The sequence below is a fragment of the Octopus bimaculoides genome, chromosome 4 (assembly GCF_046866305.1).
Source record: "Octopus bimaculoides isolate indiv1 chromosome 4, ASM4686630v1, whole genome shotgun sequence".
NCBI classification, from domain to species: domain Eukaryota; kingdom Metazoa; phylum Mollusca; class Cephalopoda; order Octopoda; family Octopodidae; genus Octopus; species Octopus bimaculoides.
The window spans coordinates 40469935-40485490 of NC_142931.1; the positions used below are offsets into that span (position 1 = coordinate 40469935).

At 34.1% G+C, this 15556-nt stretch overlaps 1 protein-coding gene across 2 annotated transcripts in view; it reads right to left on the reverse strand.

Moving 5' to 3' along the window:
* The window catches only part of LOC106880462 (vacuolar protein sorting-associated protein 4), a 31633-nt gene extending 16099 nt beyond the window's left edge, over positions 1 to 15534 (reverse strand). Inside the window, exons 1-5 of one of the 2 annotated variants that reach the window (XM_014930390.3) lie at positions 15424 to 15534; positions 6240 to 6351; positions 4053 to 4221; positions 2881 to 2966; positions 1515 to 1634 (exon numbers count right to left, since the gene is read on the reverse strand). In XM_014930390.3, coding sequence (XP_014785876.1) covers positions 1515 to 1634; positions 2881 to 2966; positions 4053 to 4221; positions 6240 to 6351; positions 15424 to 15447 — 511 coding nt within the window. In that variant the 5' untranslated portion in view covers positions 15448 to 15534. Of the gene's footprint in view, positions 1 to 1514; positions 1635 to 2880; positions 2970 to 4052; positions 4222 to 6239; positions 6352 to 15423 lie in introns of both variants that reach the window. The other variant, XM_014930389.3, reaches the window with a different exon arrangement.
* Between the last annotated feature and the right edge of the window lie 22 nt (positions 15535 to 15556).

The following is a 15556-nucleotide window of genomic DNA, read 5'->3' on the forward strand; positions in this document are numbered from 1 at the left end:
ATCAAACCACTCTGAGGCTTTGGTCTTTGGTCAGCCAGGGATTATAGTAGAAGACACTATCCCAAGGTACTGCAAAGTACAACTGAACCTGTAACCACATGGTTAAGAAACAAATTCCCCAACTATACAGCCAGCAATTCACAAACACACACACACACACAAACATATATATATTTGTGATTATGTCTTTTCTAATAAAAAAAAAAACACCTGTTAGAATATGATAATACATTACCATAGTGTAAAAATAAACTTAAAGTCACTTGGAAGGAATAGTATCTAAGATATGAGCTAGATTTATAAAATATTAAAAAAATAAGAATGATAAAACTTATTATTATAAACTTATAAAGCAGAAAAAATGCAATCTATTTTAAATGAGGGAGAAGTGCTTAAAAATATGAATCTTTTCCTTTTGTTTTAATGAGGTGGTGAAGCATGATCTTTGAACTTTGAGCCTCACAGAGGCAATGACTGGTGACCGAGACATTTGGCGATGTGCTGTGCTTGAGAAAACCCATCAAGCCAAGTGCACCCGTGCCGGTGACACGTAAAGAACATCATTTGAATGTTGGGCCTGACAGAGACAAAGTGGCTGAGTTCCTCTCGAGCATTGGGCCTGGCAGAGGCAAAGTGGCTGAGTTCCTTTCAAGTGTTGGGCCTCACAGAGGCAATGTGGCTGAGTTCCTTTCGAGTGTTGGGCCTCACAGAGGCAATGTGGCTGAGTTCCTTTCGAGTGTTGGGCCTCACAGAGGCAATGTGGCTGAGTTCCTTTCGAGTGTTGGGCCTCACAGAGGCAAAGTGGCTGAGTTCCTTTCAAGTGTTGGGCCTCACAGAGGCAATGTGGCTGAGTTCCTTTCGAGTGTTGGGCCTCACAGAGGCAATGTGGCTGAGTTCCTTCTGAGTGTTGGGCCTCACAGAGGTAATAACCAAGACCTTTGGCATTATGGCATGCTTGAGAAGAAAACCCATCAAGCCAAGCAAAATCACAGTCATGGCAGATACTGGTGTCACGCAAATTGGTATCCATGCTGGTGGCACATAAACGCACCCATTATACTCTCAGAGTAGTTGGCGTTAGGAAGGGCATCCAGCCACAGAAAACCATGCCAAATCAAACTGGAGTCTGATGCAGCCTTCCAGCATACCAGCCCAGTCAAACCGTCCAACCCATACCAGTATGGACATAAAATGATGATGATGATGAAATGTTTAAGACAAATTTTTTAAATTTCTTAAATTTGTAAATGCATTGTATTTTAATTTTTGTGTTTCAAAAAGTTTTGTTATCAACAAGATAAAAGGATTGCATAAAACTGGTAAGAGAATGTGAAATGGGCAATATTCTACAGAATTACAGTCATTAAAATAAAAGAAATGAAAACTGTAAAATAGTACAGAATCACAATCTTAACTTCTACATGATATATTTAGCTAAAAAGATGTAAAAAGAAAGTTTTTCAATTATTTATGGCAAATCAGTAAATTCTTTTGGTCTTTAATAAATCATTTACCTGTGAATAAATGTGGGAATTTGACTGGAAGAATCACAGCTTCTTTCAAGGCTTCTTTGGCAGTGTCTAATCCAGCTACATCCTCCCAATTAACCTGTGGTTTCTCCATAATAATGGCACCTTAGAAAGTTTTAGATGTAACAATCAGTTAATTGATATGAAAGAAAATGATCAACAAAAATAAATATCAGTCTTGTTTAATTTTTTTTTTTTTATGATTTCTAACTTAAGTTTTGAATAATTATAAACAAAAATTAATAATATTTTAATCATATTCATAAACTTTCAAGAATCAAAACTATTATCCACTGATTTTTGGGGGTTTCAAACAAGATCATATAATATTTTATAAAAAAAATAAAATGTATAACTATTCACTGAAAAATTACTAAAATATAATACATATTTTAGTTGTATACTGCCAACTTAACATGACAGTCCCAATAAGGGAATATACTACTGCTGTTTAGCCCTAGGAAGCCAGACCACTTCCTATTAGGCCTTGACACATTTCCTGTGCCCTTATCCTTACGAGGGGGAGACAAACTCCTCCACCCAGCCTAGCCTGCATTCAGGGACATGTTTCTGAGTCTTTGATCGTCATCAGCCTGAAGTAGCATGACTGGCTAGGATAAGGGCACAGGAAATGTGTCAAGGCCTAATAGGAAGTGGTCTGGCTTCCTAGGGCTAAACAGCAGTAGTATATTCCCTTATTGGGACTGTCACGTTAAGTTGGCACTATACAACTACTTTATCGCATCACTACTGCTTAAGTCTCTCTGAGAGATTTAGAAATTCATTATTTCTAATACATATTTTGTTTTCTCAATATCTAAGTGCATAAATTTCTAATATTGTCACAAAGAGGAGAAGGGAATCAATACAAATTATATAACACAAAATGTTACACAGTTGTGTTTTACTTTTTATTTACACACTATTTAACTTTTCTCTCAATGAAAGTTACATTGTATGATTTTAATCTTCAAAGACTAATGATTTCAAAACTACATTTGTAACACACGATGTATTATACCATAATCTTATAATTATGTTTAGCAGATTTTTGAGTATTTGACTGTTGTGTATTTAAGAGAATCTACTTCCAGCATGCTCTTAGTGTTTACTGTGCCAGTGCATCCAAGTCAAGTAGCAAAGTAAAAGCTCCCATGAGTCTGCTCAAGCAGAACTGATATAGGGTACTTAACAAAACTTTATTTTCTGCAAAGTAAGAGAGAATGACTTCACATTAAAATTTTTAAAAATAAAACTATTACTAAAGCCGCAATGAAAGGAGTGGTTTTTTTTTTTTTTTCAAAGTTATCTAAACAGAATTCAAATCATTAAAAGCTTAAGGGCTACCTACCCGAGAGTGCATTTTCAAATTTCTTCTTATCAGGATCTTTCTCAGAGTCAGAGTCACTTGAGGACTCTTTGTCATCTTTACCTGCTCTGCTGAAAAAATTTTTTAAAAAGCATATCTCTTGGTAGTAATCAATTCGTGCCTTCATAATGCTAATTCATGTTTGTAATTACAAATAAAATCTTTATATCGAAGTTAAAACTAAGTATCAAAATAAACTAAAACAGTAACATGATATCATTTACTCCTTTTAAAATTAAAGAAAATTTCTTGTATGAAAATATTGTTTTAAGGGTTCCCAAAGCTGTGGAATGTAATATTATTGGCCTTTTAAGTGTTTTGGCAGTGATCATACATACATAGTGTATCCAGGATTATGTTATCCAATGAATTCATTTTTTCAGGATAGTAGGGTGATATTTAAAGAATTAAGCAACTATTTCTAGCAAATTAAACAACTATGAAGAGACACTCTTATGCATTCATTTTTTATTTTGTGTATGAATTGATATATTGAATTTTTTTTTTTAAATGCTGTAGCATTACCAATGTTATTTACATTCTACAGTTGAACTACAAAACATAAATACTACAATATCAACATAGAATGAATTTTTTCCAGTAAAATATTATATCAGAATTTTATCTAAAAGAAAAACTATATAAGAAAAATAATTCAAAACATAACAAAAGCATGAAAAGGATAAGATTAAACTACTATAAACAAACATTACTTTAGACATTTTATACTATAAACTGGAAAACAGGCACCATTTCTTTGTGCTGAAGGCTAGAGAGATTATTTACTTATCAAATACTTTCTGAAATATCTGACATTGCAAAACGATCTCCATAATACACAAAGAATGCATGTAAAAGTTATTATAAATTCAACTGTAGAACCAGATAAGGAATATCAATGAACCAAAAGAACAGAAAAGCTCAGAACAGAACAAGTTAATAAACCTACTGATGAGTTATCATTTGTACACAGTATGCATAAGTATTATAGGCAATGAAGCACACAGAAAAGTTAAAGACATAATTGCTAATTTAATTTAGAATGTAGAAGAAATTTATAAAGAATTTCATTAAAATTTATTCAAATTAAAGTCTTCACTATTTATCATTATTTAGAAATTACTAAAGTATTTTTTAAACAACAATTCACTTACTTTTTGCTGGACTCACCATCTTTACCAAAATGTGAATTTTTTGATTCTCCGTCTTTCACAGGCTGCTTTTTTTTCTTCTTTAGATATACCTTTAGTTTTTCAGCTCTGTCTAAGTATTGTGCACATTTGGCACGAATACTTTCTTTGGCCTTATCACTTTGGGCTTCATCTGTGAAAAAGTAATACAATCCTTAAATTACTAGAGCTGAAAATATTTCTTCTTGCTAGCCCAGCAAGTTTTGAGGTGAGAACAGGAGTGTGACAAACTAGATAAACATTCAATTGTGTTCTAATTTTTATACCATCTGTACCACATTAACAGACTTAAAATATAATAACAGAAATTTATTGTTTATCTATATATGTATATAAAGATGAGAATGTGTCTGTCTGTTTACATGAATCCCTAAAACTCAAGAACTACACAACTGATTTCATTCAAATTTTACACATACATTACATATGATCCATGGAGTGTCATGGGCCAAAAAAGTTTTCAACTTCTTGCCTAATGCAGCCCAAAGTAATTTTTTTACACTGGTTTGCTATTACATGTCAAAAGTGAAAGAATAACATCTATGTTTCACTTTTATTCTTCCAGTTCATAACAATGTTTCATTTTCATTGCACATTTACAGTCTCATACTAACACTTAAATCAACATGATATTGAAATGACGTGTAAACAGCTCCTTTCCACAGAAATGAAAGATTTGGCTGCTATTTCTACCATGCCTTGCTACCACATAACAGCTATTTGCAATAACAGCATGTCGTTCTTAAATTAACATGCATTCCATTTGTGATTTGAAACAGATTTCCTCCAAGTAAATAATTTCATTGTTCTGTCATTGAACAATGCAAGTTAACACTTTATCACATTTACCCTGTATGGTGTACGGTTGTTTCCCAATCAACAACTTCTGTCCAACTGGACAGAATCTAACTGCACTTGTGGGCCACTTTACACACATTTACTTACTCTTTTACAAGATAACTTTTCATCATCAACACACTACCCCCGCTACTAATAGCTGTTGGGAACCCTTTCAGCCCTGCCTTACATTCGAACCGTAATCTCAAAAACATTGTCCCCTCACATTTCATTCTCATTTGCTTCCCACAACAGGGAAATGAAACTTACTTCTCATGATGGGACAATGGAAGATGGTAAGAGACATTAACCAGATGCTACCCTGTCAAGTGAAATATATTCTCATCCACTTTGCTAACGTACAGAGAGTTCAAATAACTCCACACGACTATAGCACCACTGATATCTTTATCCTTCTAGCTGATTTCTAATAAATACGACAGAACAGCCACGCACTGACAAACAACACCCAAAAATAATGTCGAGGCAAACAACAAAATTTGATACACGATTCATAACCACATTCTCCTTTGCTCTTACCATTTCTCTCGCCTTGCCTTTCACAAGATTACTCTATCAAAGCAATACTGATCAAGTAAAACCCTTTCATTCATTCTGCTGAATTCGGTACATGACCTTTTTCTTTTGTAAATTGGATAAATTTTGATAAATGCACCAGCACGCATGATTCCTGTCAGAGTACAACCTAAACCACATTGCACTAAATTAATTCCCACTCTGATAAGCTAATTCTATCTAATATTTTCATAACTTGGTCTATCAATTTAATTCCTCCTTTCTAAAGAATCATCTTGTCTTTGTATCAGTTTGAAATGCTGATGTTATGCCAGTCATGAGAGATAACATCTCCCTGTACTATCTAATTGATTATGCAGGTAACTAGTGTATGTCCTACATTGTCAAATACCTTCAACATCTCAGCAACAACCTCTATGGTCCTGCTATTTTCCCTGCCCTCAATTCCTTAATAGTTCTTTCAACTACGTAGTCAACCTTAATAGCTAGTACCACTATTGGATCTACTTAAGGCAGTCTTTCTTTGTCTATTCATTTTCTTCATTCAGCAACTGAAGGAGCTGTTTATAGGAACATTTCTATGGTTGTTTCTTCTCAGAATCAGTAAGTGCACCACACTTTTACAATCTGATTGGAATTAGGTTCCAATATATTTTTTGTAAATTAGTAAAGATTGAAAACAGATCTTTACAAAACAAAGCATTCTTGATGAAAGTAAAAAGAAAAACATGGTGACCTGAACTTATGTTTTGAAACAGAAATATTAAGAATACTCACATTTAATAGCATGAAGAAAATATTCTACTGAATGTTCATATAATCTCAGTGCCTCTTCATAGTTCTTATTTTTATCTTCCTCGGTGGCTTTAGTCACAAGCTCTATGGCTTTCTAAACAATTAAATATTGATATTTTTATTAAATAAGGAGAAAAACAATAGGTACAATAGTTGGTATATGAACCAAGAATGCAGATATATACAACTATTTTCTTGGTTATGAATCAACAATACACTACAATGCTCTCTGAATTTTTTTTCTATTCATTCCATCTGAAAACATAACTTGAAAATTAATAAATTAAACATAGAAGAAAATTAGATGACTTTTTTCTTTTAAAGTATCCTTCACAGCTGACTTACATTCTGATTAAGCAATACATAACGGTAAAAATATTATTTACTGTACACATATAGATAACTTCCACCTAAGTCAAAACACAATATTACACAGATGAATTCTGGAACTGAAGAAATCCTGAGACAAGATGACATCTATTTCCATCTATAGATTTGTTAGTTGGGTGAATTTAGAATATATATATAATTGAAAATATTCATGATTTAACATCTCTTATTGTCTCCTTTGTTGATTTACAACTTTGTTTTAGTAATTCTGGACCTGAAGTTAATTTACACAACCTTAGCCACCATTGAGTCACATACATCTGTATGTTATCAACTAAGCCTTTTTCTAAATCATAGGGACCTACAGAGCAAATATCACCTTCTGGAACATTGCAGAAACTTTTACTCTATATGGAAAACCAAGCTCAACACTGAAAACCAACAAAATATTAAATTTCACATGCTTTTAGTACCTGTAGAGGTGAATTATAAAACCCACAGTAACTAATTAAAACTAAGCTTTTGCTTTTCCTTTGTTTTGTTTTTTTTATATATATATATATATATATATATATATATATATATGTGCAGGTGGCACATAAAATACACCATTTTGAGCGTGGCCATTGCCAGTACCACCTGACTGGCCTTCGTGCCGGTGGCACGTAAAAGCACTCACTACATTCTCGGAGTGGTTGGCGTTAGTTAGGAAGGGCATCCAGCTGTAGAAACTCTGCCAAATCAGATTGGAGCCTGGTGTAGCCATCTGGTTTCACCAGTCCTCAGTCAAATCGTCCAACCCATGCTAGCATGGAAAGCGGATGTTAAACGATGATGACGATGATTATGATGAAGGTGCTGAAACCCAGTATGTTATTCAGTAAGATTAATTTCTAAGACAAAAACTTAGGAAAAACAATTCTAGCTTTTTGATAGGCTGGAATATAAGCTGCTGATGCTTACCCTTTGTTGTAGAAAATTGTTTATCCATCTTCCAGCTTGCTCTTATATTTTGAAGAGGAAGAGTTAATATCACTTTATATTGAGAAATGCTTTGGTATAATCTAGATAGATACTGCCAACAGCTTATCTTCAGTAAATTATTTTATCACATCTTATAGGTAAATGTTATAATTAATTTCATACTTTTGGACATAAGTTCCTCAAATAACAGCTAAATTTCATTTTTATGTATAGAGAGCATATACAACTGATTTTTTCTTTTTTAGTTTGAAATACTAAACTCAAAAACAGCTATGAGTTACAGTAGGCATTGAAAATATTGTTATTGTATTATATCCTACATGCATTATAATATACCACCTTGATGAATCCTTGAGAATTATCAGTCAAGTGCAAATACATTGTCTAATTCTTTCAAGCAAATTGCATATGTGAGTGAGTTTGTACTTGTAAAACACATAAATATCTATTTACAATTTGGTGATCTGCCTATCACAAAATAAAAATTTGGTGAAGTAGAATATACTATTTATTTTAACAGTATTTCTATTCAAAATGTTTATGGGTTCAAAGGTAGTCATAGTTCAACAATAGCAATAAAATAAAAACATTAAATTTATATATATATATATATTGGCTAAACTGGCAATATGACCATCCCCAAGTACAACATATATATATATATATATATATATACACACACACACACATATATATATATATATATATATATATACACACACACATATATATATATATACACACACACACACATATATATATATATATATATATACACACACACACATATATATATATATACACACACACACATATATATATATATACACACACACACATATATACATATATATATATATATATATATATATATATATATATATATATACACACAACCCATGCCAGCATAGAAGGTAGACATTAAACAATGATGATGATCACACACACAACTAGCCCTTATATATACCTGATACAATTATTGAATCAGGTAAGAAAAAATATTTTTTCAATTCAAAGATTTTCAGTTTACAATATGACAGTGGGTGGATGGCATATATAAGAGGGTGCTGAGAATGAAAGTAGATATGGGAGGTGTTAAATGGAGCATGGCAGAGGAGAGAGATAACTAAAGGTACAGAAAGGAAATCACTGAAAATATGGATGGGGAAGGGAGGATAATGGGGAGGAAGTAACAGGTAGTACAAAGACAGGAAGAGGAGTAATATGTGCCAATACTGCCCATAGACAGAGGAGTGATGAAGGGTTGGTTGTTAGAGGAATGAAATGAGGTATGCTTGACGAGGCAGAATGAGTTACAAGTATAACCAGAATGCTTTTAGGACATAATTTTTGCTGAGGTGGACAGGCCTTCTCAAGCACAGCAAATCACTATCATCTTGGTCCTTTGTCATCTCCTCCATGGGGCTTAGCATCTTGACACCAGCCTCACTAAAATCACCTTTATGTACCCTTACACTTCCCTCCTCATCACTCCTGCACCTTGCACATCATCACTCTATCTTCTGATCTATCCTTCCTGAGCCACTTCTTTCTCTCACCTTACATCCTCTGCCCCCATCTCTATCTCTTTTACTTGTTTCAGTCATTTCACTGCGGCCATGCTAGAGCACCGCCTTTAGTCGAGCAAATCGACCCCAGGACTTTTTCTTTTGTAAGCCTAGTACTTATTCTATTGGTTTCTTTTTGCCGAACCGTTAAGTTATGGGGATGTAAACACACCAGCATCGGCTGTCAAGCGATGGTGGGGGAACAAACACAGACACACAAACATACATATATATATATATATATATATATATATATATATACATATATACGACGGGCTTCTTTCAGTTTCTGTCTACCAAATCCACTCACAAGGCTTTGGTCGGCCCGAGGCTATAGTAGAAGACACTTGCCCAAGATGCCACGCAGTGGGACTGAACCCGGAACCATGTGGTTGCTAAGCAAGCTACTTACCACACAGCCACTCCTGTGCCTTGTTACTATTTCACTATACACTGAGAGTACTCACTCTCCCTCCCCTGATCCACTATCTGTATCCTCTCTTATGCTCACCTTCTTGTACCTTGAGAGTTTGTTCTGACATACCATCGCTAGCATCTTTATCTCCTTCCTAACTACTCCTACCCCACTCCTATATGTGTAGTAGCTATGTATCCCTCTATAGCAAGATACCTATTCTTGTCTCTCTATCATACTTTAGCCTTTCAACACTTGACATAAAGCTACCTGCCCCAACAATCATCATTTAGTAGCAGAAGCTTTTTCCTTGTTCTTCATTTTTGTCTTGCAAATTACTTGGCAACCTCACTAATGCTGGTGGCACAAAAAAGCACTCAGTACACTTTGTAAAGTGGTTGGCATTAAGAAGGGAATCCAACTGTAGAAACCATACCAAAGCTGACACTGGAGCTTGACTTAGACTGCCAGATGCTGGCAAATCATCCAACCAAAGCCAGCATGGAAAATGGATTTATGATAATGATGAATAAGATAGGTGTGAGTAGAACACAACAGAACAGTATATTTTAATATAAAAAGGAAAAAAAATCAGTCATGCTTGAGATCTATTTCATTAAAAACTAGTTGTGGATTTTCTAAAATTGCTGAAGAATAACAAAAATAGACAACTTGTCTACTTCCTGCCTTGTCTTCACAGCTTAATCACCTCAACCTGTACCTATGTAGCCATTCAATCATTGCAGATCACTTAACATCAACACACAATGATTTACTCAGTTATTTTTTCCTTTTTTCTATTTTTACAACCTCAACATGTGTATAGCATTCCAGAATACTACTATACTACCATCTTCAGAACACAATCCCTTTCACAATGACAACAAACTTGTAAACAAAAATAACAGCAGCTTCAATGACCTCATAAGCCACCAAACACTGTTTGGAAACACACTACAAAGGACCAACAATTGTCAAACTTAAACCAAATCCCTTTTTCTGGTCTCTACTGTCGACGCCACTAGTACCTACAGGAACAGATCAAATTGATCAGAAAATGCAACATGTCCACTGCACTTCATACAATAAACTACTGCATCTCAAAGTTTGCAGTGTAATCCTTAACTAGGCTAAAACATTGCATATTTGAAGTATTGGGTCTGTGGATTACACTTTTAGTGCCATAGAAAAATTCAGAGATTATCTGAGTTACTCAACAACAATCTCATCTTTGCCCTAAAAACTTTTCCAATTTTTCATCTCAGCTAATTAGGGAGTTTTCCATCCTAGCTATATCAGCTACTCTTGAAACCAAGTCAACCTATCAGATACAAGAGAGTGATTTAGATTATCCTCCACATAATCCAGCCAAGTATTCATGCTGCAGGTGTACAAAACATAGAATACTTGAAGGAAATATCAACAGCTGCTATTGTCATAGACACCTCTCCCTGTCCAAGAATCTCTTCAAATCATTGAAAGTATGTTAGCATGTTCCATTCCCCAAAAGGGCAATATCACTAACACTGCCAACTTCGTAACATATCAAAAGTAATGGTAACAGCTAATTGTTAACAATCACCTTCTTTATTGCACTGACACTCCTTCGTTCTTTTTCTTTCTCCCATTTAACAAACACCAGTGTGGCTTCTGTAGAGCCAGATCTACTGGAGATATTTACTCCAAGTCCCACTCTCCCAAACTTTGACTAAATCAATGTTATTGCACTTGATATCAACAAACCTTCATCAGAGATAAGAAATACTTCAGAACTGATTAGGTGGGTTTTATTTGAGCTTTATCAATGGTTAGCAACCATCTACAAAGCTCAAATAAAATCCACCCTGAAGCACTGCTCACAAACATGTGACAGTGCTACAGCTCCACACACACACTCAAAAATATCCCAGACTACATCCAAAACAAAGCCATTTAACTGATGGCAATGGTCCACTCACCAAAAATCTGCAACTATGCCTTTACATTTATCATTTTTACTACAATTGGTAACTACTCCTTTGAACTAGCTAACTGCATACCCTCAACATCCAGGATCACCTTTATTTTGTCTCATGAGCTGAATCTCAAGTAAACATTTCAGCCAGTCTTTCCTGTCAAGATTACAATTCCTTGGAACTTCCAGCCAGGTCACATTTTTCATACAGATCATCCTAGATATCCAAGCTAAATAAACATCAATCACATCAATCTCACCAGCTGGGAGGACCAGCAAAAATTATGATCATTGCCCTTCTTCATCTGGCTATCATACAAAAATGCACAAGCAACATATCCCCAACTGGGGACTGCTTCAAGCAAACTTCCCTCACTACTGCTAATACAATTCTGCCGGATACAGTAAGTTGGTTATGTTCCAGTTTTCACTCTGTAATAATACATGGCTAAACTAACATGTAAAGTGACCAAACCATCAAACTTGTAATGGAGCATGTAACACAATGCTTCTTCCACACAGAAGATAACTTTTTGCACCTTAGCCTCTATCAATTTATAGTGCATACTCTCAATATATGTTGTTGTTACTGTTTAACCCCAGTCAGTTCTGATTGAACAAACTTATGGTCAACAGCACTCTAGACATGGCCATCTGTAATTTTTTTTATATATAGGACTATATTATATAATCTGTTCTTCTTTTCTAAAATCAATGGTACAATTTTAGAGAATTATGCTGCTGTGTCTAGCTGGTTGAGCGACCATATATAGGCTCCCTCAGTGGCTCAGATATTTCAAAGTTGATGGGAATGATCATGAGAAATCACCTCCGTCTCTACCTTGAAACTCTTTTCCTCTTTAATTATCACTAATAGAGTTTCCACGGTTTGCTTTCTTACACAACAATGGTGTCTTTCCCCTGAAAACTTCAATAAAGTTATTGCTCTTGATATCAGCAAAGCTTTCAGCTGTGATTGGCATGAGAAATTCTAAACAAAGCTCTTTTGTTATATACTTATTTCATTTTTTATTATATACTACAATTATTTATATGTTTATATTTTTCGAGCCTGGTGTTGCCATCCGGTTTCACCAGTCCTCAGTCAAATCGTCCAACCCATGCTAGCATGGAAAGCGGACGTTAAACGATGATGATGATGATGATGATATACTATAATCCATTGCAGTGGGTTGATTCAAGTGTATTTAGAATTTGGTTAAATACTCTACATTTTTTCACTTCTCTACATTAATAATCTGCTTGTTGTTATCTTTAAATTCAAACATTCCTCATGAGATAACACTATTCTTCATTCATCCTTGATCTCCTGTGTGCGTCATGTAAAAAGCATTGGTATGGGTGCTGGTGCCACATAAAAATCACCCAACAGACTGTGAAGTGGTTGGCTTTAGAAAGGGCATCCAGCCAGAGAAACCAAGCTAAAACAGACTAGGGAACCTGGTGCAGCCCCAGGCCTTGCCAGTTCCTCGCAAGCCGTCCAACCCATGACACCATGGAAAATGGACTTTAAATGATGTTGATATAACTCAACATCTATACATGCATATCTCCATAAACTGTTAAAATCTCCATTGTGTGATGTAAATCATCCTGAATAAGGTAAGTGGGAATAGAACAGAACAGTATATTTCAATACAGAAAGAAAAAAACAGAATCAGCTGTGTTTGAAATCTATTTCATTAAAAGACTAGTTGTGAATTTTCTAAAATTGTTTAAGAATGGCAGAAATAACAAACTAATTCTATTCATCATTAAAATATAGACACTGTACAAAAAAAAAAAACATTCTCACAGTATTACAAATTACTCCATAACATGTAGCTAGGAACTTCTTGTCTTCTTTAGACCTTTCAATCTCTGATTGTTTTGTTGTTGTTCTTTTTCTTCTACAAACGCATACATCACAGACAAAAGTAAAACATTACAAAGACTAGGCTTATTCTTCAAGGTTGAAAATAATTCAACTCTGAGCTGTTCTGACATTCTACGAGCTGCAATTAGAGAATTATTCTTACAACTGAGATTTGAACCTATTACATATATAATTTGAACTGCATAAAAAATTATGCCATCCATCTGACATTATACTAATACTGCTCTACAACCACTGGCCCACTGATGCACGGAATCCCCTTTTATTTTCTGCCTGTTATTGTATTGTTATTCATCAATTTAGACCTGACCGAGTAGACCTATGATCAAAGGCGATCCAGCCGTGATCATCATTTTCATATCCCAGCACTGTGGTTTAAAAGAGGATGCGTTCTCATTTCTAGCAGATCAAGCGACCGCTTCTCTTCTACACATATTAAAACAGTGTCTCCCAACTTATCAAATCTAATTGCTCACTATTCTTTGGATTCGCCTCCGCACGTCTTATCCTTTCAACTATATCTCACACACAAACACCATTTTAAGAATTTCGCTAAAGCCTTTTCTATAACTGACATCCATGTTTCTTCTGACTACATATTCCCTTCAAATATAAACCGCCAAACTAAACATCAACAATATCAACCTAAGCAACCATCATCCTTAGTACCAGATTTAAGAGGACCAGGGTTTACGAACCCTGATCCTTCTCGGATGAAGGTTATAGAAAATAAAAATTAATTTATTTTCCTGTCATTAAACTCTCTTTTCTATTAATACCATTTAATAAAATAACACTCGAGTTTCGAATTAATATTTTGTACAACAGTGTTTTTTCCGCTTCCGTTATAAATTCTAAGTCTCATCAAAAATTAACATATCAATTCGATATCACTATATTACTGACACTTTCTTTACATATTCACTTAGCGTACTAATCCTGTTAGTAAGAGCTGGTACGGGGAATAGGAGGAGCGAAAACATACTTTAAAATAAAACAGTAAATAAATACAAAATGAATAGTTTGACAAGTGACAAAAAAAAAAAGTCGTACAAAATAAAATAAAAACACCTGCTGATTTTTCAAAACAGATCTGTTGAATATTAATGTTGAAACTCAGTAGATCCGAACTACAAATTACGTAGAAATCTAAACTAAACAGATTTTATAGTTTGTTAAGTTGACATAATATGACAGAATAAAATAATGTTTTGTTTGTTTTATTTTTAATCTTCGTTACGAAGTTTAAAAAAAAAAACACTGGCGGTGATAATAATCAATAAATATTTATAACGTTACAGAAAATATGACGTATGAAAACAAAAAGAAATGTCAAAATGGAGAGACGAAGAAATGTACAGAAAGAAAACAGAAATGAATAAAAAATCTTTCTGTAACTAGGGATGATCACTTGAGAACTAGACTGGCTAGAAAAATATCAAAAGTATTTACTACAATTAGAAAAAAAAGATGGTATCTCGCGTCGGCAAAAGTCAATTTCGGAAAAGAGAGAGAAAAAAAAAAGAGAATTGAAATATGATACTGATAATTCTCCAATGAGTACTCCGAAATAAAAAATATATTTCTTCAGTTTATGCCACACTAACATACTTATTCACATTTTATAGTCATATTAAATGACCCAGTGAATACAAATAATTAATCGTATACAAATATAACAGAACTAAAACAAATAGTTTTCTGTTACACAAAGTTGATGGAATAACGAACATTTCAACAATAAAGGAGATTTGAAAACGGATTAATTAATTGTTTATTGAGGAAAGAAATTAAAATTTTGCAATCGATCAAAGTAGGAAATAAATATAGAATGTAATAACATTGAATTTTATTCTAAAGTTTATGTAAAGGGTTTGCTAAATAGCTTAACACAGTAAATAACAAACCAAAGAGAAACGACACGCCCTGTGGCAGCAAAAAGAGAGATATTCTACAACAGACAGATGGTAAAAGGCTATATATCATATGTTTATAGTTTCATTTGACTTCACATTTACCTGCAAAGTGCCACCAGATGTCATGGATGCTTCTGTTATCAGTTGAAGACCCAATAAATGTAATGAAATGGTTGATGAAAATAAGCAATTCAAGTCCAAAATGGAAAGCTTACGACTTCCTGCTATGGAAGCG